The following is a 22,707-nucleotide window of genomic DNA, read 5'->3' as shown; positions in this document are numbered from 1 at the left end:
ATTAATCTGTTCACTTCATAATAACTTTCAATGTTTAAATAATGAAATATCTGACAATTATAATTATTACTCCTTCAATTTTAAAAAGACTGATTTTATAAAACTTAATTCATTGTTGTCACAAATTGACTGGTCTCGTTTAAATAATTGTCTTAATGTTAACTTAATGGTATTTGAATTTAACAATATTTTATTTGATTGCTTTCTTAATTCAGTTCCTTTAACGATAATAAAATCAAAATCTTTTGTTCCAGATTGGTACGACAGTGAAATCAAAAGTCTTAAAAATCGCAGAAACAAATTATGGTCTACTTATAAACTATCTCCAACTGAAATAAACTTTAAACTTTACTGTGAATCAAGAGATAATTTTAATAGAAAATCAAGTTTGAAGTATCTGAATTACATTCAGAAGGTGCAAAGAGATCTGAAAATGAATCCTAAGTGTTTTTGGAACTTTATTAATTCCAAAAGAAAATCATGTTCATATCCGTCTGTTCTCAAACTCAATGACATTACAAGTCACGACCCACGGGTTATAACACAACTGTTTTCTGATTTCTTTCAAAGTGCTTTCAACTGTGATACTCCAATCTGTGATACTTCAAACTGTTGTGGGGAACGGCACATAACACGCTAATAAATAAAAAAAAAATATAATATAAAACTTATAATAATAACCACCCTAACATAATACTTACCTCCTAATAATACAATAACAACATAACAATACTTACCTAAAAATAATATAATAATACCTATAAAATAAAATAACCTAATACTTACCTTATAATAAAATAATAATAATATAATAAAACATACTTACCTATAAATAATATAATATAACCTATAAAATAAAATAACCTGATACTTACCTTATAATAAAACAAAAAATAATATAATAAAACATACTTACCTAAAAATAATATAATTGTACCTATAAAATAAAAATAAATAAAATATAATAATATACTTACCTTTAATAAAAATCGACGATAAAATAATACTTACCTTATAATACATACAACAATTATAATACATGCAACAATAATGATACAAACACCAATAATAATAGAAACAACCATAATAACAGTAGCAACAATTATAATACAAATATAAACAATAATATAATATAAAATAATAAAAATACATAATCGACCGACCCGCAGTGTGAATTTAATTCGACACAAAATTATGCCCAAAAATAAACAACAACAAATACACAGCATTGCATAGTTTTTCTTTCTCTACGAAGTACCGCTGCCTACCATGTATGCTAAGCATAGCAACGATGTGCTTGGTAGGGAGGAAAACCAAATCCATTGCCACACAGCTTGCGCTTGCAGAAATTTTAACTGCTATGTGTATGGTGTGATTTCAAGGGCAAGCTAAGTAGAACTTGTTGCCGAAAGATAGCGGTCCACTATAATGGCTGATCGTGTGCAACGGTTCTACTTAGGCAAAGGCAGAAAAGAAAAAAAGTATGCAAGTGCGAGCTGAGTGGTGATGGGCTTTTGTTTGGACAGTTCATATTTATCATTCAACCGGGGCGGTTCGCGAACTTAAAAGAAAAAAAAAAGTAGTTAATAAAAACTTAGATAAAAGTTAGATAATAAAAAATAACTACCTACGAAAATAAAACCTATTTTATTAAATAAAATAAATAAAAACTAAGTGCCTAAACTACAAAAATAAAGATAAAATATTTTACTTACCTGTCAATACACACAGTGGGACAAGTGGAAAAATTAATTGAACCTATAAAAGAAAAAACAAGAAAAAGAACCAAAAAAAGAAAAAAAAAAAAACATTACAAAAAAAAAGGAAACAAGTAAATAAAAAATTGGGAAACAAATCTAAAACAAAAAAAAATCCAATTACCAATTAATACTTGCCTGATACCTCCCCTGAAAAAAAAAAGTTAATGAAATTAAAAGAATAATAATAATAAAAAAAAAAACAATAACAATAACAATCTAGTCCACATAAAACACTGAAAAGTGAATTCCGGATTCCCTATAAAGAAGAACACCAGCAGCACCAGCAGTAGCAGCAGCCGCAGCAGCAGCAGTAGCGATCCAGCAGCAGACAGCACTTCCCCCTTTAATAATAGTGTCCCCGTCCTACTCCATTTAACAAAAAAAAAAAAAAAAGCAAGTTTCCCTAACATCCCCTCGTTTATTTTTTTGTGTTTGTGTGTTTAGTTTTAAGTTATAATTGTAAATAGAATTAAGTGAAAAAAAAAAATTTGCAAAAAGGTATAAAGGTGTTTAAAATAAAAAGAAAAAAAAAGAAGAAAAAAAAAAAAAAATTAAAGAAAAAAGAAAAAAAAGATTAATCGAAGTGAATGAACAAAAGAAAGAAAATTTCCTTAAATAATTATTAAATTTTGTCCACTATCTACAGCTCCAAGTCCAGAGCGGTGCACTGCTGCGGAAATTCATAAAAATATCATAAAAGCGAGTAAGTAAATTTTGAATTCACTTAATTATTTAAAAAATTTCTTGTTTTTTTGTTCCACTATTAAAAATTGAATATTTATATAAAGAAACAGAAAAGTTTACCTAAAAGAAAAAAAAAAGAAAATTAATAAAATAAAATATATAGATAATATTAATATATAATCTTATAGATATTAAACACAAATACTTACCAACTTACCTAAATACTTACCTACACTGAAAAAAAAAATAAATAAATAAAATTAAATACTTACCTACACTGAAAAAAAAAAAAAAAATTGAAAATACTTACCTTACAATAAATAAATTTTTTTTATACTTACCTTTTATAATTACACTAAAAACCAAAAAAAAAAATAGAAATTACATTATATATATATAAATATATACTCACAAAAAAAAAATACCAAGACTAATAAAAAATTTTTTTTTTTTTTAATTATTTTTATAAATTGAATAATATAAATATAAATATACTCAAACACTGAAAAAAAAGGAAATTTTATAAAAGAAAAATATAATGTATAAAAAAAAAAAAAATAAATAAATACTAGCTTTACACTAAAATAAAAAAAAAACATTAATAAATTTAAATAATACATACCTTATCTTGAAACCAAGTTGTTATAAATTAAAAAAAAAAAAAAAATAATTAATACTTACTTTATAAAATTTGTTAGTTTTTAAGCCATTTAATAAATGTATTCAATTAGTTGAAAACCGGAGTTTTTATGGTTAAACAGTTAACCGTTGAAATTTTTATCCTTTTTGAGAAGCTCAATATGGTGTTTAATTAAAAGTTGGGTCAGAAGCAGAGGTAAGCTGGATGATTAGGGGATTTTAGGGACAAGTTGGTTCGGGATTAGGGGCTACCACACAATACTGGAGGTCGTGGTAGCCATGGTGGTATCTAAAGGATACATGGGTGGGAAAATCCTCCGAGGGCCAACAACATCTGGACCCTCGGCCCTACTGGAGTCACCGCTCCCCCTAAAACTTTTAGCATCGGGTTCCCACCTCATTTTTATTTCAGCATATATCGGCATGAGGATAGTTCGTAACAACAGTCCAATACTTCGGCTCCAAGAACTCACCCCCATCCGACGAGCAACGGCCGGTTGCCAGCATGCCGAACGGGGGCCGGAGTACTGGACACCCCTCTGCCTCTTGCTGCCCGGACCAGCCTCATGTACCTGTACATATGAGGTTGTAAGGGTGGTCTACTAGGAGTGCAGAGGGGCGAGAGCCTATTTCGTTACAGGTGGCGCCCAACGTGGGGCCCGAATGTACATAAGTAGTTATATAATTTTTTTTTCATCTTAGGGGAGTGGATCCAGAACACAGGGGCGGAGTTTCCTTCCTGGATTCGTTTAGATTAAATAACATCTTGTACAATAATTGTGATACTACAATCGTCCGGTAAATGAGGTTGACTCGGTTTACGTCAGTTGCGCATTGTAAAATTTTCAAAATTAAAATTCACTTTTCAGCATCGTACATTGTCTATTCGATGTGTAACTGAGCAGACGTGTGTGACAGTGTGGTGCTTTTCGAGCTGGTTTAAAGTGGTTTTAAATTCTTAATCAAGGTTACAAACTGTACTATCGTTTATTTTAATGCTCAGTGATTGTAAATGCGAATTTTTTAAATAATAAAAACTATCCAAAATAAAAATATTTAATTACCAAAAATTTGATTACTGTCAAGAAAAACTAACCTAAATTCAAATCAGTGCATTTCTCTCCCATAAATAAACAGCTGAATAAAGTTTTCCCCAACCTACGCACACGAACTTAAACACAAACATTCATACATACATGAAAAATCCATTTAATGTCGAATAAACGTTCTAGAGAACAATTCTCCCAATCTCCTTCACCTTCTAAACAACCGCAAAAAATATCAACACTTTCACGTCTCACACATTCAAATTTTGATACACTGACACAATTTACTGTTTCACAAAACTCGCAGCTCGAAACGTCAACGATGGCTGGTTCAAACGAAAAAAATTCTTCTGATGGTTGCTCAATCTCCGAAAAACTTGAAAAAATCATGATGCAAATTACCGACTCCGAAAAGAGAATAACCGAAAAAATTTACTTTGAAGTAGGGACTCTTAGGACGTCTCTTCAAGCTGTAAACAACCGTTTATCAGTCTTGGAATCAAAACAAAACGAAATTGATGCACTTAAAGACGAGAACGAGAAACTGAAACAAAACTTACAAAAACAAGAAGAGGCTATTTATGATCTCAAAGTCCACGTTGAGTCAAACGAAGAAAAACAAGAACTCAAAGAGACGATAAGCGATGCACTTTTGCATGGAATTCCGCAATTACCGAATGAAAACTTAGAAATCATTTTCCACAAACTCTGCGAGTGCTTAAAAATTAAACCTCCGACCGTTAAAAGCATATTTCGACTTAGAGCAAAAAACAATTCACTTGCACCACCGATAATGATTAAATTACCCACGCCAAGTGACAAAAGTCTTCTTCTGAGGTCGATCGGCAACTACAGAAAAACAAATAAAGTGCAGCTTTGTCTCCGTGATCTTGGACTATTCGATTGTGATGGTGTCAACAACAAAATTTCTCCTGTTTACATCCACGAATGCTTAACGGCGCGTAATCGTACTCTCCTTCAGTACGCACTCAAATTCAAACGAGAGAAAAAAATTCAATCTGCGTTTACCTTTCGTGGTCTTGTTTACGTTAAGCATACTAAAGAAGAAAATGCGAAACTAATTAAAACTACTGATGACCTTGCCGTTTATCACCACAACGTTACCAACAACAACGCTTTAAACTGATGGAAACCTGTCAACTGATGAAAAATCTCACCTTAATTTTTTTTAATGCTATGAATTCTGATTCTTTTATCTTTTACAATTTTTTAAATTTATTATTTCTTTTATTTTTAAATATGTTTCTTGAATTTTTAATATTGATTTATTTTTTAGTAATATTTTTTTGCCATAAATACCTCTTATCATCACACCTTTTGCCTATTTGTTTATTGTTTTTTTCCTCAAATGAGTTTTTCATTCTTTTGGATCGCAGGTTGATTTTATTTTGCATATTTGTTTTTGAATATGGTTGATATAAATAGTGTAGCAAGTTACATGGACGATTCGCTCCAAAATTATATAGAACGTGCAATGATTAATATTTTATGCTATCAAGAATCCGGTTTACATATTGTTCATATAAATGCGCAAAGTATTTTACCAAAAATTGATGAATTTAGATTCTTATTTGAAGGTTCGAGGGTTGACGTTGTGTGTGTCTCAGAGACTTGGCTTTCAAACAATGTTGGTGATGCTGTTTGTTCCTTAAATGGATTTCATAAGCCTTTTCGTTGTGATAGGATTGGAAGATGCGGTGGGGGTGTAGCTATTTTTGTGCGCGGTGAGATAAATTGCAAAATTGTAAGAAAAGCGGAACCTGGAAGTAAGATAAATTATGTGTTTGTAGAGGTATTGTGTAACAAAAATAAAATCTTGCTTGGCTCAGTATACAGACCCAACAACAACACCGATATTACACCTGTCTTAGCAGTAATTGATGAATTATCTTTTATATCACCTTTTGTTGTTGTTGTTGGTGATTTTAATTGCAACATATTAAATGATTCATCTCTTGTCAACAATATGAGGACCCTAAATCTCTTTCCTGTTAACACTTCATCACCCACTCATTTTACTTCACACAGTAGCACCCTTCTTGATGTATTTTTCGTCAGTCATATATATAAAGTTCTCAAATTTAATCAAATATCCGTGCCTGCCTTTTCGCGTCATGACCTAATTCATATGACATTGCAATGTGAACCATTGATTTCGAGTAAAACTATTAGTTTTCGCGATTTCAAACGACTAAATGTGAGCCAATTAGAAGATGATTTAAAAAGAATTGAATGGTTTCGAGTTTATGAAATGCCCTTTGTTGACGATCAAGTTCTTTTTATTCAAGAGAACATAAGGGACTTATTCGAAACACATGTTCCTCTGATTACGAAAACGGTTGCAACAAAACAATCTTCGTGGTTTAACACCCACATACAAAATCTAATATCTGAACGCGACCAGGCCTATAAACGTTTGAAGCGTTTTAGACTAAATTCGTTGTATACTGCGTTTAAATGCCTAAGAAACAAAGTAACAATTGAGATACGAGAAGCAAAAAGACGTTATTTCGCACCAAAATTAGATCCCGCACAAACTGGACGAAATCTGTGGAAAAATCTTCGTGAAATTGGCATAGGCAAGCAAAAAAATAAGATATATGATGATGTCGACTGCAATGAACTGAATAAAAAATTTCTGTCGCTTCCTAATTCGGAAGTAATTGGTGAAACATCGTCTGCTTCATTTGAGAATGCATCTTTTTCATTTCCCTGTTTTAATTTCTCGCAAGTAACTGATGCTGACGTTTTACAGAGTTGCATCAATGTTAAATCAAACTCTATTGGAATAGATGAAATTCACCCCGTCTTTGTTAAAGCTATATTGCCTTACATTCTAAGATACTTAACACACCTTTATAATACAATCTTAATGTCGAATGTTTTTCCTTCAGCTTGGAGACAAGCGAAAATTATTCCCATTCCAAAAAATGACGGTGAGTTTCGACCGATTGCGATCTTACCATTTCTTTCTAAGGTTCTAGAGAGGATAATGAATACTCAGATAAGGGCATATCTAACTGAAAACAATTTGCTTTGTGGTAACCAATCTGGGTTTCGTCCTAAGCACAGCTGTACCACAACTCTTATTAACGTTGTAGAAAATATTAGACAAGCCATTGATCGCGACAATGTCACCTTTTTAGTTCTCCTTGATTTTTCTAAGGCATTTGACACTGTCAATCATAAAATACTGCTTAGTAAACTAATAAACCAGTTTAATTTTACTAACTGTGCAGCGAAGCTTGTTCATTCTTATCTGAGCTTACGATCCCAGGCAGTTATTGCAAACGGTTCCGTTTCAGAATTTCTCATGGTCAAGAGAGGGGTTCCACAGGGTTCCATATTGGGACCACTATTTTTCTCTATGTATATTAACGATTTACCCCTATGTACGCAAAACTGTCAACTTGATATGTATGCTGACGATGTCCAATTACGAAAATGTTTTCCTTTAGGACTGGTTGAAAACGCTGCTGTTGAAGTGAATGAAGACCTTGCCAATATTCATTCTTGGTCGGAGAAAAACGGACTTTGCCTCAATCCAGTAAAATCAAAATGTTTGGTAATTTCAAGAAAAGCCATCGACACGTCTTATTTTCCTGAGATAGTGTTAAATAATAAACAAATTGAGTTTGTCGAATCGGCCAGAAACTTAGGTTTAATGTTTACAAAAACACTTTCTTGGAATTACCACATTAGACTGACAATAGGTCGTATTTATGGAGGTCTTCGTCTATTATGGACAAACCACAAGATAACACCGCTTAAAACACGCATTATCTTAGCCAAAACATTGCTCGTACCTATACTGCTCTATGGTTGTGAAATTTTTCATAACTGTGATTATGAGCACAAGCGCAAACTTAATGTTGCGTACAACAGCATAGCTAGATATATTTTTGGACTAAGAAGATACGATCACTTTTCTGAATTTTCAAGATCTATCTATGGCATTACTCTTGAAAGTCTTTTCAAATTCAGATCTCTTTTATTACTGAATAATATTATGCAAACGCGTCAACCACCGTACCTTTATGATAAGATATGTCACTCGCGTTCGTCTAGATCTTTAAATCTTGTACCTCTTCGTTACACGTTCTTAATATCGGAACGCCAATTTTTCATAACTGCGATTCGTATGTGGAACTGCCTGCCGCGATCTATAAGAATGATATACTGTTCTAAACTCTTCGAATTAAAACTGAAAGAATATTTGCAAACTTTGAGGTAGTGATGATTTGATTCTTTATTTTTATTCTTTATTATTATTATTGTTTTTTTTTTTAATTTTTTCTTTATCGTTTAACAATAACTCTTTTTTCTTTTCTGAAAACTGTTCGCATACATACATATTTTAAAACTTTACATAAACAAATGCAACACATCTTGTAAAATTAATTAAGTTTATACTAATTTAAAAGATATTGTATCTTATTGTATAAATCTATACAAATAAATATATGAAATATGAAAATATGAAAATATGAAATACATTATTTTGAAATTACTAACGTCCGTTAAATGAGAGTAGTTGTCTCGGTTTACGTTGCGTATTCTAATAATTTTTTTTCAAAATTTCAAATTTTTTTTTCTTTTCTGGTCGAAGCCTTAGATGAGGTGAACTCGTCTTTAGTTGTTCGACCATAACTAAAATTAGTTATTTGATTTTTTTTATATTTTTGTGAGCTCTGAAGCTGGACTGACAGTCGGTATAGGTGCCACTGTGCACTGCCAGTTTCATCTCATTAAGCGAGTCCAGGGCCGGAGCCCTACCTTGTGTTCACAGTGGTCTACTGGTACTTCAGTAGGGGACAACCACCTTGTTCATTCCCCAACTATACAACCAGCTCCTCTGCTTTGACTTTTATGTTTATTAAATCGATCTATAAATATTTTTTTTTAAAACTGTTCGAATCATTGAATTTTTAAAAATATTTTAAGCCTTCAATATTTCTAAATTCATTATTTTAATATTTTTGAATTTTATTATTTTTTTTGGGTGAGAATTCACAATTTACTTATTTTTATTTTATTTTTTTTATTCCTTGCCATCGATTAATTTTGTGTTTCAAATCACCGTAAAATTGAAAAAAAAAAAAAAAAAAAAAACCATATTTCTCCTTAAATTGAAAGAAAAATTTATTGGAGTATCGATTAATTTTAACCTAATTGAAGTATTTTGTGTTTCAAATCACCGTAAAATTGAAAACCTAAGTTCTCTTTAAATTGAAAGATTCATTGGAGTTCTCGTTAATTTTAAGTTAATTGAATTTTTTTTGTGTTTCAAATCACGTCAAAATTGACTTGTAAACGTATACTGAATTTGAATTGAATTCTTAAATCTTTCTGCGTATACCGTTCTTCAAAATGTCTAGCCGTCGACGTGGCCAAAAGAAGGCCAACACCAGTCTTCGAGGTAGGGTTTTAAGATCACACCTTCGCTCAGACTCATGGGCTGACCTCAGAGATGAACCGGAGACCCCAAATGGTGACCGTCCGATAGAGGAGGAAGGAGCTGCCTCACTACAGGCTCAAAATGAGACGCAGGGAGCAAAGAGGAAGTCCGATCTGAATCTACCCCAACCTTCACCTCAGATTCGGCAATCTTTGGGTAATGGCAACTGCGAGTTGATGTCGGATTACATCGAGGATGTTGTAACAGCTATGGTGGGAGCGCAGCGAGCTCAGGATTTTCGGTTTCTCAATGGTGAACTGGAGAGAACGCGTGTGACATTGCGGGAGGAGGTTATAACCATCCTTCGCGAAACCCTTGCGGCAGCACCGACACCTGAGGTAGGCAGATCTGCTCATCATCGAGAAGATGGCCTACGTGGAAGCTATCCAGCCCAGGCTGACCCACAAGCAAGACCGATAAGAGCAACCGATCACTCTCCTTCCCGCAATCGTTACCAGTTGAATCCTGAACCCTTACGGCGACCATCTGTTCAGCTTCCAGGACCAACCTCAACCCGACATCCTTCACCTCCGAGAGGCCCATCCCCGCATCGACCTGGACAAAGCAACGCAGACGACTTCCTCCGTCGCCTCGACGATCTCTCCCTCAGTGACCCCGTCTTCAATTCCAGATCAGCTCCGCGACTTTCGGGATTTGGATACCGATCCCCGAACTACGACAAATGGGGACTGAAGTTCGACAACCGCAATATGTCGGTAGACGACTTCCTGTTCCGGTTGGAAAGATTACGGGTCAGTTATAAAGCCACCTGGGATGATGTCGCTACGAATTTCCATCACTTTATCGCAGGCCCCGTGGAAATTTGGTTCTGGGCCTTCCTCAAAACCAACCCCGATGTTCCCTGGCTGGTGTTGAAAAATGCCATGATAGAGCACTTCAGGAGTCTTGAAACTGATTCTGAGCTCTCGAGACGCCTTTACGACCGCCATCAAGGAGCGAACGAAACCTTCGATGATTTCTACCTTGCGGTCCAGCAACTCAACTGCCGTCTTAGAGTTCCCAAATCGGATGCAGAGATCATTGACGTTCTCAAGAACAATGTGCGGAAGCAGATGGGTCTGTTGGTGATCACGTTCGAAACCAACTCCCTCGCAGATATGGTCCACGTGTGCTGGAAGGTAGAAAAGTACTTGGTGGATCGAGAAGCCGCGTTCCAGAGGACCCGTCAAGCTCCCACACCCCCACCTCGTCGCAATGCGGTCTCGGAGCTAGCTGCAGGAGAACCCGATGAAGAAGATTTGCGAGTGCCTGAAATCGAAGCCTTCCACCCTAAAAGAGAAAGGGACACTCGCAATTACACTTGCTGGAATTGCAAAGGTCGGGGCCATTCGTTCTTCGAATGCCCAGACTCCCAGAGAGCCCTTTTCTGTTTTAAGTGTGGATGGGAAAATACCACCAGTCCCGAATGTCCACGATGCTCGGGAAACGAGCCGAAGAGCAGTCCAAGGTTCCGGGGGAATTGCTCTTCGGAGAAAACACCGGAGACCTCCTAAATCAACCCACCCAAACCCAACACCTTAACACCAGTTCCAGTCCGCCCTCCGACGATGTTCAATCCCACCAACTAGCTCCAGTCATCAGCATCCTCCCACGACCTCCTAAACTCCGCGACGAAGAACTCGAAACAACACCACCCCGGTTGAGGCCCATCCTGCCTTTGCACGAACGTCTGCACAATTATTACGAGACCAGGAAGCGGATATTCGGCACAGAAGGGACGGCTGTCTCTGAAAAGGTGGACCGACTGAGGAAGAAGTTTTCGGAGAAGAAGAAAGCCTATAAAGCCATAGAAGCGACCACCCTATGCAGCTCAGATGACTTACGACCTTATGCAAACGTCAAAATTTTTGGAGAGTCTGTCCTAGGACTATTGGACAGTGGAGCCAGCATAAGTTGCCTAGGTGTCGATGGACCCGAGTTCCTGAAGAAGCATGGCCGAAACTTCTCCAAACTTTCTTCCGAGGTCAAAACTGCCGATGGAAATCAACAGCGCATAATAGGGAAGTTCTATGCGGATATCTGCTACAAAGGGATGACGAAAACAATGCCACTGTATCTGGTTCCGTCACTGCAGCAGAAACTGTACCTGGGAATCGACTTCTGGAAGGAATTCGGCATTGCGCCTCAGTTAATCTCTGAACTTTCAGCAGTTCAGTGCCCAGTCGAGAAGGATGTGGATCCAAACGCGCACGAACTCACCTTTGAGCAATCCAAACGGTTAAAAGATGCCATTAACTTGTTTCCATCCTCTGCCGTTCAAGGCTTAGGAAAAACATCTCTAGAGGTACATACTATTGATACAGGTAATGCAGAGCCCATTAAGCAACGTCATTACCCGGTTTCTCCAGCGGTACAGAAACTCCTATATGAGGAGTTGGAGCGCATGCTTAAACTTGGGTTGATCGAAGAGAGCAATAGCGCCTGGAGCTCTCCTGTAGTTTTGGTTCGTAAGCCTGGCAAAAATCGCTTATGCTTGGACTACAGGAAAGTCAATGCGAAAACCAAGAAGGATGCGTATCCAATTTCTCATATAGGGGGATTGCTATCGCGTCTGCAGGATACTCGTTTCATTTCGAGCGTGGATCTTAAAGACGCATTTTGGCAGATCCCGCTGGAGAAAGAATCCCGAGAAAAGACGGTGTTTACTGTGCCCGGCATGCCCCTGTTGCAGTTTACTGTCATGCCCTTTGGCCTCTGCAATGCTCCACAACGCATGGTCAGATTGATGGACAAAGTGGTACCACACCAACTGCGAGAAAAAATCTTTCCGTACTTGGATGACCTCTTGGTAGTTTCGAGCACATTCGATGAGCATGTGGGGCTGTTGAAAGTTTTAGCCGGTCGCCTGAAGGAAGCAGGATTGACGATGAACGTCCAGAAGTCGAAATTCTGCTTCAAGGAGCTGAAGTACCTAGGCTACATTGTTGGAGATGGCTGCCTGAAGACGGACCCAGATAAAGTAGCAGCCATTGCTGATTTTCCTGTTCCGACTACATCTAGACAGGTCCGACGCTTCCTGGGACTCGCAGGATGGTACCGACGTTTCGTGCGGGATTTTTCAACGCTTGCGGCACCGATTTCGGACACGCTGAGGAAGGGGAAGAAGTTCCAGTTCAACGAGGCTGCGCTGGAGTCCTTCAACCTCCTCAAAGAGGCCCTGACATCCCAGCCGGTGTTGGTGCACCCGGATTTCACGAAGGAGTTCATCATCCAGTGTGACGCATCCGACACAGGAGTCGGCTGCGTTCTGAGTCAGGTTGACGAGAGTGGTAGTGAACGTCCAATCTACTATCACTCACAGAAGCTCAACACAGCCCAACGCAACTATAGTGTTACCGAGCGTGAGTGCCTTGCTGCTGTCATGGGAGTGCAGAAGTTCCGTGGCTATGTAGAGGGACACCCATTCAGGATAGTGACCGACCATGCGAGCTTAAAGTGGCTGATGGGACAAAAAGATTTGAGTGGACGGTTAGCGCGATGGAGCCTAAAGCTGCAGGGATTCGATTTCAGCATCGAGCATCGCAAGGGTACACTAAACGTTGTGCCGGATGCACTTTCACGGGTGCATCAGGTAGATGCACTGGGTTGTGATGTCTCGGAGCTGGAAGATCCTCACGATGTTCTGCATATCGACCTTGAGGACCCAAGGTCGGAATACCTCAAGATCATTAAAGACATCGAAGAACAAAAGGAAAAGCTACCTGACCTTCAAGTCTCGGAAAATTTCGTGTATAAGAAGGTCAAACATTGCACAGGGAATCCTGTAGAGGACGACCTTATTTGGAAGCTTTGGGTCCCTGAACCGCTAACCGACCGATTAATTTCCCTGGCTCATCGACCACCTAGGGCTTCGCATGGTGGAATCGCAAAAACCCTGTACCGGCTGCAGCAACGATTCTTCTGGCCTAACATGGCAGCGCAAGTCAAGGCCTTTCTAGAAAAGTGCGACATCTGCAAGGCCTCGAAAGCTCCGAATGTTACCCTTAGACCTCCTATGGGTAAAGCATTCGTAGCCGAGAGACCCTTCCAGATGTTGTACATCGACTTTTTGGGCCCGTACCCACGCTCGCGAGACGGAAACACACACATTGTAGTTGTGTTGGACCAGCTGACTAAGTTCGTGCTGATAGAGGCTATTCGTAGGGCGACAACGGACATCGTGCTGAAGTTCCTCTACGAAAAGGTATTTTGTGTATTTGGCGTCCCAGAAACTTTATTGTCGGACAACGGGAAGCAATTCGTCAGCCGGGAGTTTCAAAAAACCATGGACACATACGGAATAACTTACGTTCGGACCGCTGTTTACTCGCCACAGGCAAACGTTAGTGAGCGGGTAAACCGGTCTATTCTCGCCGACATCCGAGGGTATATTGACAGCGATCAGAGAAACTGGGACAGCCAACTGCCAGCCATCGCCAGTGCCCTTCGAACAACAGTCCACTCAGCCATCAACATGTCGCCCTACGAAGCGCTCTTCGGTCAAGGTTGCCTGGAACACGGATCCGACTACAAAATCTTGAGGAGGTTGGATGCCCTCAACAATTCGGGAATCGACGTTATCCCAAGGTCTGCTAGGATGAACATCATCCATTCCTACCTGAAAACCTCCTTGGCTAACGCCCATTCTCGATACGAAAATGCGTATAATTTACGGAGCAAAAGCGCAAAGTTTTCCGTGGGAGACGTAGTGTTCCGGAGGAACTTCGCGCTCAGCGAGAAGTCGAAGAAGTTTTGTGCAAAACTGGGCCCAAAGTTCCTTAAGATGAGGGTGTGTCGTCTAGTGGGTAACAACCTATACGAGCAGGAGGACATGGCAGGAAAGAAAGCAGGGGTATACCATGCTAAGGACTTAAAGAAATAACAAAAAAACAAACGAAAGAAGAAAAATTTATAAGCCCGGCTAGCAGCCTGTGCATGAGACTCTTAAAGGACATCGTTCCTTTTCTTCTTCTTTCGACTCAATTAAAAATCTCGCCGAAATAAGAAGTTTTGTGGGGAACGGCACATAACACGCTAATAAATAAAAAAAAAAATATAATATAAAACTTATAATAATAACCACCCTAACATAATACTTACCTCCTAATAATACAATAACAACATAACAATACTTACCTAAAAATAATATAATAATATCTATAAAATAAAATAACCTAATACTTACCTTATAATAAAATAATAATAATATAATAAAACATACTTACCTATAAATAATATAATATAACCTATAAAATAAAATAACCTGATACTTACCTTATAATAAAACAAAAAAATTATATCATAAAACATACTTACCTAAAAATAATATAATTGTACCTATAAAATAAAAATAAATAAAATATAATAATATACTTACCTTTAATAAAAATCGACGATAAAATAATACTTACCTTATAATACATACAACAATTATAATACATGCAACAATAATGATACAAACACCAATAATAATAGAAACAACCATAATAACAGTAGCAACAATTATAATACATATATAAACAATAATATAATATAAAATAATAAAAATACATAATCGACCGACCCGCAGTGTGAATTTAATTCGACACAAAATTATGCCCAAAAATAAACAACAACAAATACACAGCATTGCATAGTTTTTCTTTCTCTACGAAGTACCGCTGCCTACCATGTATGCTAAGCATAGCAACGATGTGCTTGGTAGGGAGGAAAACCAAATCCATTGCCACACAGCTTGCGCTTGCAGAAATTTTAACTGCTATGTGTATGGTGTGATTTCAAGGGCAAGCTAAGTAGAACTTGTTGCCGAAAGATAGCGGTCCACTATATGGGCTGATCGTGTGCAACGGTTCTACTTAGGCAAAGGCAGAAAAGAAAAAAAGTATGCAAGTGCGAGCTGAGTGGTGATGGGCTTTTGTTTGGACAGTTCATATTTATCATTCAACGGGGGCGGTTCACGAACTTAAAAGAAAAAAAAAAGTAGTTAATAAAAACTTAGATAAAAGTTAGATAATAAAAAATAACTACCTACGAAAATAAAACCTATTTTATTAAATAAAATAAATAAAAACTAAGTGCCTAAACTACAAAAATAAAGATAAAATATTTTACTTACCTGTCAATACACACAGTGGGACAAGTGGAAAAATTAATTGAACCTATAAAAGAAAAAACAAGAAAAAGAACCAAAAAAAGAAAAAAAAAAAAACATTACAAAAAAAAAGGAAACAATTAAATAAAAAATTGGGAAACAAATCTAAAACAAAAAAAAAATCCAATTACCAATTAATACTTGCCTGATACCTCCCCTGAAAAAAAAAAAGTTAATGAAATTAAAAGAATAATAATAATAAAAAAAAACAATAACAATCTAGTCCACATAAAACACTGAAAAGTGAATTCCGGATTCCCTATAAAGAAGAACACCAGCAGCACCAGCAGTAGCAGCAGCCGCAGCAGCAGCAGCAGCGATCCAGCAGCAGACAGCACTTCCCCCTTTAATAATAGTGTCCCCGTCCTACTCCATTTAACAAAAAAAAAAAAAAAGCAAGTTTCCCTAAAATCCCCTCATTTATTTTTTTGTGTTTGTGTGTTTAGTTTTAAGTTATAATTGTTTTTTTGTTCCACTATTCAAAATTGAATATTTATATAAAGAAACAGAAAAGTTTACCTAAAAGAAAAAAAAAAAAGAAAATTAATAAAATAAAATATATAGATAATATTAATATATAATCTTATAGATATTAAACACAAATACTTACCAACTTACCTAAATACTTACCTAAATACTTACCTACACTGAAAAAAAAAAATAAATAAATAAAATTAAATACTTACCTACACTGAAAAAAAAAAAATTTGAAAATACTTACCTTACAATAAATAAATTTTTTTTATACTTACCTTTTATAATTACACTAAAAACCAAAAAAAAATAGAAATTACATTATATATATATAAATATATACTCACAAAAAAAAAATACCAAGACTAATAAAAATTTTTTTTTTTTAAATTATTTTTATAAATTGAATAATATAAATATAAATATACTCAAACACTGAAAAAAAAAAAAGGAAATTTTATAAAAGAAAAATATAATGTATAAAAAAAAAAAAAATAAATAAATACTAGCTTTACACTAAAATAAAAAAAAAACATTAATAAATTTAAATAATACATACCTTATCTTTAAACCAAGTTGTTATAAATTAAAAAAAAAAAAAAAATTAATTAATACTTACTTTATAAAATTTGTTAGTTTTTAAGCCATTTAATAAATGTATTCAATTAGTTGAAAACCGGAGTTTTTATGGTTAAACAGTTAACCGTTGAAATTTTTATCCTTTTTGAGAAGCTCAATATGGTGTTTAATTAAAAGTTGGGTCAGAAGCAGAGGTAAGCTGGATGATTAGGGGATTTTAGGGACAAGTTGGTTCGGGATTAGGGGCTACCACACAATACTGGAGGTCGTGGTAGCCATGGTGGTATCTAAAGGATACATGGGTGGGAAAATCCTCCGAGGGCCAACAACATCTGGACCCTCGGCCCTACTGGAGTCACCGCTCCCCCTAAAACTTTTAGCATCGGGTTCCCACCTCATTTTTATTTCAGCATATATCGGCATGAGGATAGTTCGTAACAACAGTCCAATACTTCGGCTCCAAGAACTCACCCCCATCCGACGAGCAACGGCCGGTTGCCAGCATGCCGAACGGGGGCCGGAGTACTGGACACCCCTCTGCCTCTTGCTGCCCGGACCAGCCTCATGTACCTGTACATATGAGGTTGTAAGGGTGGTCTACTAGGAGTGCAAAGGGGCGAGAGCCTATTTCGTTACACTGTGATACCTTAATCTGTGATAAATCTGACGAAATGGCTCAAAATTTTGACCAACTGAAATCTTTTTCTTACTTGACTGATATGAACTTTAACATTAATACTGACAATATTGTAAAGTTCATATCTAACCTTGACGATAGTTGTATACCAGGCCCTGATGGTATACCTTCTACTATTTTGAAAAACTGTGTAAGTCACTTGCCATTACCTTTGTCTATTCTTTTTAACTTTTCAATTTCTTCTTGTGTGTTTCCGTCTATTTGGAAAAATTCTTTTATAATCCCTCTGCATAAAAAAGGAAAAAAGGCGAAATTAAAAATTATAGGCCTATTGCCAAATTATCTGTGATACCTAAGCTTTTTGAGGCTATTATTTGTGAATCTTTATGTTTTTATGTTAAATCTCTTATTGTTCCTAATCAGCATGGTTTCACAAAAGGACGCTCCACAGTAACTTTTTTAATAGAATTGGCTGAAAACTGTATTGATTCCTTTAAAAATAAAAAACAAGTAGACGTATTTACTGACTTCAGTAAAGCCTTTGACAAGTTGTCACATAAAGTTCTGCTTTTTTAATTGAGAAAATTGGGATTTAGCGATTACTTTGTAAGATGGATTAAATCTTATTTACTTGACAGATCTTACTCTGTACTTTTCAATGGTTGCTAATCAAACAAGTTTAAGATCAATTCTGGAATTCCACAGGGCAGTCATTTGGGTCCTATTCTTATTCTGTTTATTAATGACTTACCATCCGTATTAAAACACTCAAAGTGTCTCATTTATGCCGACGATGTGACTATCTTTAAATCTATTTCAAATAATCGTGATTGTGAAGAACTCCAATGTGACCTTAATTCGTTTTTCCACTGTTTGAGTCTTAACATCGAGAAATGTAAAACTATGTGTTTTACTAGAAAACTTTCTTTTAATTCGTTTAATTATCTGTTTAATGGTGTGCTTTGTATAAAAAATCTATAGTACTATCATGAAAAAAAGCAGCGCCACCAAAAAAGTAAGCGAGCGAACGAACTAAAAACTATGTCAAATTTCAAACAGAAATGTATATCTCATCTCCTTACTCTCATTATTAAATTCGATCTGAGTGCCCTCGCGACCACTCAGGTAGCGAACAAACTAAAAAATTTCACTTCATGATAGTACTATAGATTTTATATACAAAGATGGTGTGTCAATTTCTCGTGAAAATGATGTTTCTATGCTCGGTGTCACATTTGATCGCAAACTCGAATTTATTCAACATATTAACTCCATTACTAATAAAGCTAACTCAATTCTTTGATGGATAAAGAGAGAGTCGAAACAATTTTCCGATCCCTTCGTTATAAAACAACTTTTTATATCTTTCGTTCGGCCTATTCTAGAATATGCTTGCCAGGTTTGGTCGCCTCACTATGACTGCCATAAAAATAGACTGGAACAAGTGCAAAAAAGATTCCTAAGGTTTGCGCTCAGAGGACTTGGGTGGACTAACCCTTATGATCTCCCACCCTATAACAATAGACTGAAACTCATTGATCTACCCAATCTTCGTAGACGTTCATATTTATGTTTTATATTCATTGTTAAATTAATCAATGGTAATATAGACTCTTTGCACCTTCTGTCTCGTATGAACTTCAATATTCCACAAAGAAACTTAAGAAACATACCAGATAGTATACTTATTTCAAACTGTCGTACTAATTATGAACAATTTTCACCTCTAAATAAAATGTTTAAACTTTTTAACTTACATAACAACAGTTATTATAATTTTTTTGACAAAAGAATAGCAAATTCTAGTAAGTTTAAATTAACATTTTTCTCTATAGTCAATTAAAATCATATATCCTAGATTAAGTATAATTATTGTAAACTAGTAAATTAGTTATGTTAAATAAATTAACTATTGTATTTATTTTTGTATCGTCACTTTTATATCAATAAACCGTTGATATAAAATTGTTTATTAACACCAGTGTTCAAAACATTCACGACGTTTAGGATACGATTTAATTATAGACCGAGAGCCCAGAGCAGATTTTGGGAGTTTTTGGATAACCGAAAATGAGTCATATGTATGTGTAGGTAATAGCGTCCTGATGAAGAATTCGAAAGTCTGGCAGGTTTATTTCACGGCATTCTATGGTTTATGGGGAGTTGAAAAATGCATTTTTTCCGATTCTTGTGTCGAGTATATAACCACTTTAATTCATATAGAGCCGATAGAGGGCTATACCTTGATTGCAAAAAGTTTTGTCCCAGACGTTTTATTCGCGGCATTACCCCCACCAGACGTCCTTGAAGATTCGCGAAATGGCGATTTTCATACAAAAGTCAGAATATTATTTTTTGCAAGATATATAACCGTCTGGTGGTACCTATTAAAAAATAACCACTACCCCTTGATAGAAAATAAATTAGTGCCAGACGTTTTAACCACGGCATTACCCCCGCCAGACGTCCTTGAAGATTCGCGAAATGGCGATTTTCATACAAAAGTCAGAATATTATTTTTTGCAAGATATATAACCGTCTGGTGGTACCTATTAAAAAATAACCACTACCCCTTGATAGAAAATAAATTAGTGCCAGACGTTTTAACCACGGCATTACCCCCGCCAGACGTCCTTGAAGATTCGGTTATATATCTTGCAAAAAATAATATTCTGACTTTTGTATGAAAATCGCCATTTCGCGAATCTTCAAGGACGTCTGGCGGGGGTAATGCCGTGGTTAAAACGTCTGGCACTAATTTATTTTCTATCAAGGGGTAGTGGTTATTTTTTAATAGGTACCACCAGACGGTTATATATCTTGCAAAAAATAATATTCTGACTTTTGTATGAAAATCGCCATTTCGCGAATCTTCAAGGACGTCTGGCGGGGGTAATGCCGTGGTTAAAACGTCTGGCACTAATTTATTTTCTATCAAGTGGTAGTGGTTATTTTTTAATAGGTACCACCAGACGGTTATATATCTTGCAAAAAATAATATGCTGACTTTTGTATGAAAATCGCCATTTCGCGAATCTTCAAGGACGTCTGGTGGGGGTAATGCCGCGAATAAAACGTCTGGGACCGAACTTTTTGCAATCAAGGTATAGCCCTCTATCGGCTCTATATGAATTAAAGTGGTTATATACTCGACACAAAAATCGGAAAAAATGCATTTTTCAACTCCCCATAAACCATAGAATGCCGTGAAATAAACCTGCCAGACTTTCGAATTCTTCATCAGGACGCTATTACCTACAAATACATATGACTCATTTTCGATTATCCAAAAACTCCCAAAATCTGCTCTGGGCTCTTAGACTATTACTGTATCCTTTTGTCACTAATATCAATAATCCGTTGATATTGAATTGTTTATTTGCACCGACATTCACGACTAAATACGAATAAGATTTATTTTGCAATGTTTTGCAATCCGTCACCGACTGCGCCAGTTAAAATACGAATGTATCTTGAAAAATAAAAGTCAATTTTTTATTTGGGCAGAGCTTCGCCCTATTAGCTTTAATGAGAAAAATGAACTAACTGATTCTAATGACAAACCTCTTTTATATTATTATAATGCAAAAAAAGAAATACAAACAATCTATATGAAGCTATGAACTTGATATCTTTTAAGTGTGAGAAAATTAAATGCTGAGTTCTACAGAAATATGAATATGAATACTGAATTTAATTTATAGAACAAAAAATAATAAAGAAATATTTATGATGTCAGGTAACGTAACTCACGCGGTGAAATTATTATAAATGTCCGAGATATTTGAAAACGTTAATTTATCATATAAATACTCAGGTTTTCCTGAAGTCATAATTTTATGAAGATATTTTATCGCGCAGTAGTTCAAATGTTGATCAAGTGTTAATCCCAGAATATTACTTTTGTAAGGCGAAATATGATCATGACGCTTCAAACCATACATCATATCGAGTAAAATTATTAAAGGCTACATTAAGTTTTCTTCTAGAGTCAGCATCGCAACACATTGTAACTTCAAATCCGAATGTTATAATTGGTACTATAAACGATTTCACTATCATTAACCTAGTTTCGATTGCGATAAGTATAAGTTTCGTAAGCATCCCCAAATTTTTCGAACATTAAGACTGGGTTCCCTTTTTCAGCAAAGTCAAATCTCATGTAAAAGCATTTGTGTGTATTAGTGAATGTGTTTCGCTCTCTCGCCATCGAATTCTCTGGTTTTTTACTCTCAGGATGTTGGTTATGGTTTTCATTCATTGTCTCTTTGTGAGATCGCCATCGCACTCACGCGTGCGGGGTGACATGCAAATGGATGTAGGTATACTACATAGATCTTTATATGGATATGGTGTTTGTGAACGAAAACTGGTTTGAAATTCAATATTTTCATGAAAGATTTCTGGAGTGTATACCTATTTATTTTTGAAATGAAAAAGAAACTTGTTTCCATGTTGCTGTTGTGGATGGCATTTGAGTTTTTTGTGTATCAGAGAAATTTTTTGCATTATAATAATAATTATAGTTGTTCAGCGGAGAAGCAGGTAGAGGATGTGTTATATGGGTGCATTGATATAATATACTTGACAGTATCCTTTGTGTAGTTTGTATAACAATATGAGTAGGTAGATGCGCAGAAGGATTGATTTTCAGGTTCTTGCTCACTTTTGAGTTGTTCTTCGTTGAGAAATTTTTTGTCTCGCACACGCGCGTGCCGGCTGACATGGAAATGTATTTACTTACAATATATAGAATGTTTAGGTTCTTATGTGTATGTTGTTTGAGGATGGACTCGATATCAATCCAATTTACTTTCAAAACCTTTTTAATAAAGATTTTTTTTAAAGTCACCAATGTAATGAACTCAGTTCGTAACTGAATCGATTTTGTTTTTTATTTACTTATACTTACCTACATTATTAGGAAACAAAAATAAGGCAGCATTAATAACTTATAAGTTAATTTTTTTTAAACCTTGAAATTAATTTTTCAATTATGTAATCAAAGTTTAGGGAAGTTTTCAAAAATAATTTTCAAGCTCAACACTTTGACAAAACAATGATCTATTTTTTCAAACTGATATTTTATTTATAAATTCAGATAGGCATTAGCTACTTTTTTTCTTCTGTAGACAATGAAAAACAAAAGGACATATTTATATTATATAACCCCGCACGCACGCGCGAGTGTAGTATAATAAACAATACAACCCAGAAATCAACCTAAATATGGAAATCAATCATTGTGCACAAGCACA

The 22,707-nt window shown here is 35.6% G+C and overlaps 1 protein-coding gene across 5 annotated transcripts in view; it reads left to right on the top strand.

Moving 5' to 3' along the window:
* The window catches only part of LOC129906898 (uncharacterized), a 255,944-nt gene that overhangs the window by 173,925 nt on the left and 59,312 nt on the right, over positions 1-22,707 (top strand). For 4 of the 5 annotated variants that reach the window (XM_055982893.1, XM_055982891.1, XM_055982894.1 and 1 more), the window contains exon 3: positions 255-1,880. The exons of the other annotated variant lie outside the window; for it this stretch is intronic. In XM_055982893.1, the coding sequence (XP_055838868.1) occupies positions 255-640 (386 nt within the window). In that variant the 3' untranslated portion in view covers positions 641-1,880. Of the gene's footprint in view, positions 1-254; positions 1,881-22,707 lie in introns of those variants that run through there. 5 annotated transcript variants of the gene reach the window in all.

Source organism: Episyrphus balteatus, chromosome 1 (assembly GCF_945859705.1).
Source record: "Episyrphus balteatus chromosome 1, idEpiBalt1.1, whole genome shotgun sequence".
Lineage (NCBI taxonomy): Eukaryota > Metazoa > Arthropoda > Insecta > Diptera > Syrphidae > Episyrphus > Episyrphus balteatus.
The sequence above is the reverse complement of the archived record's forward strand: the minus strand, read 5'-3'. Positions and strand labels throughout refer to the sequence as shown.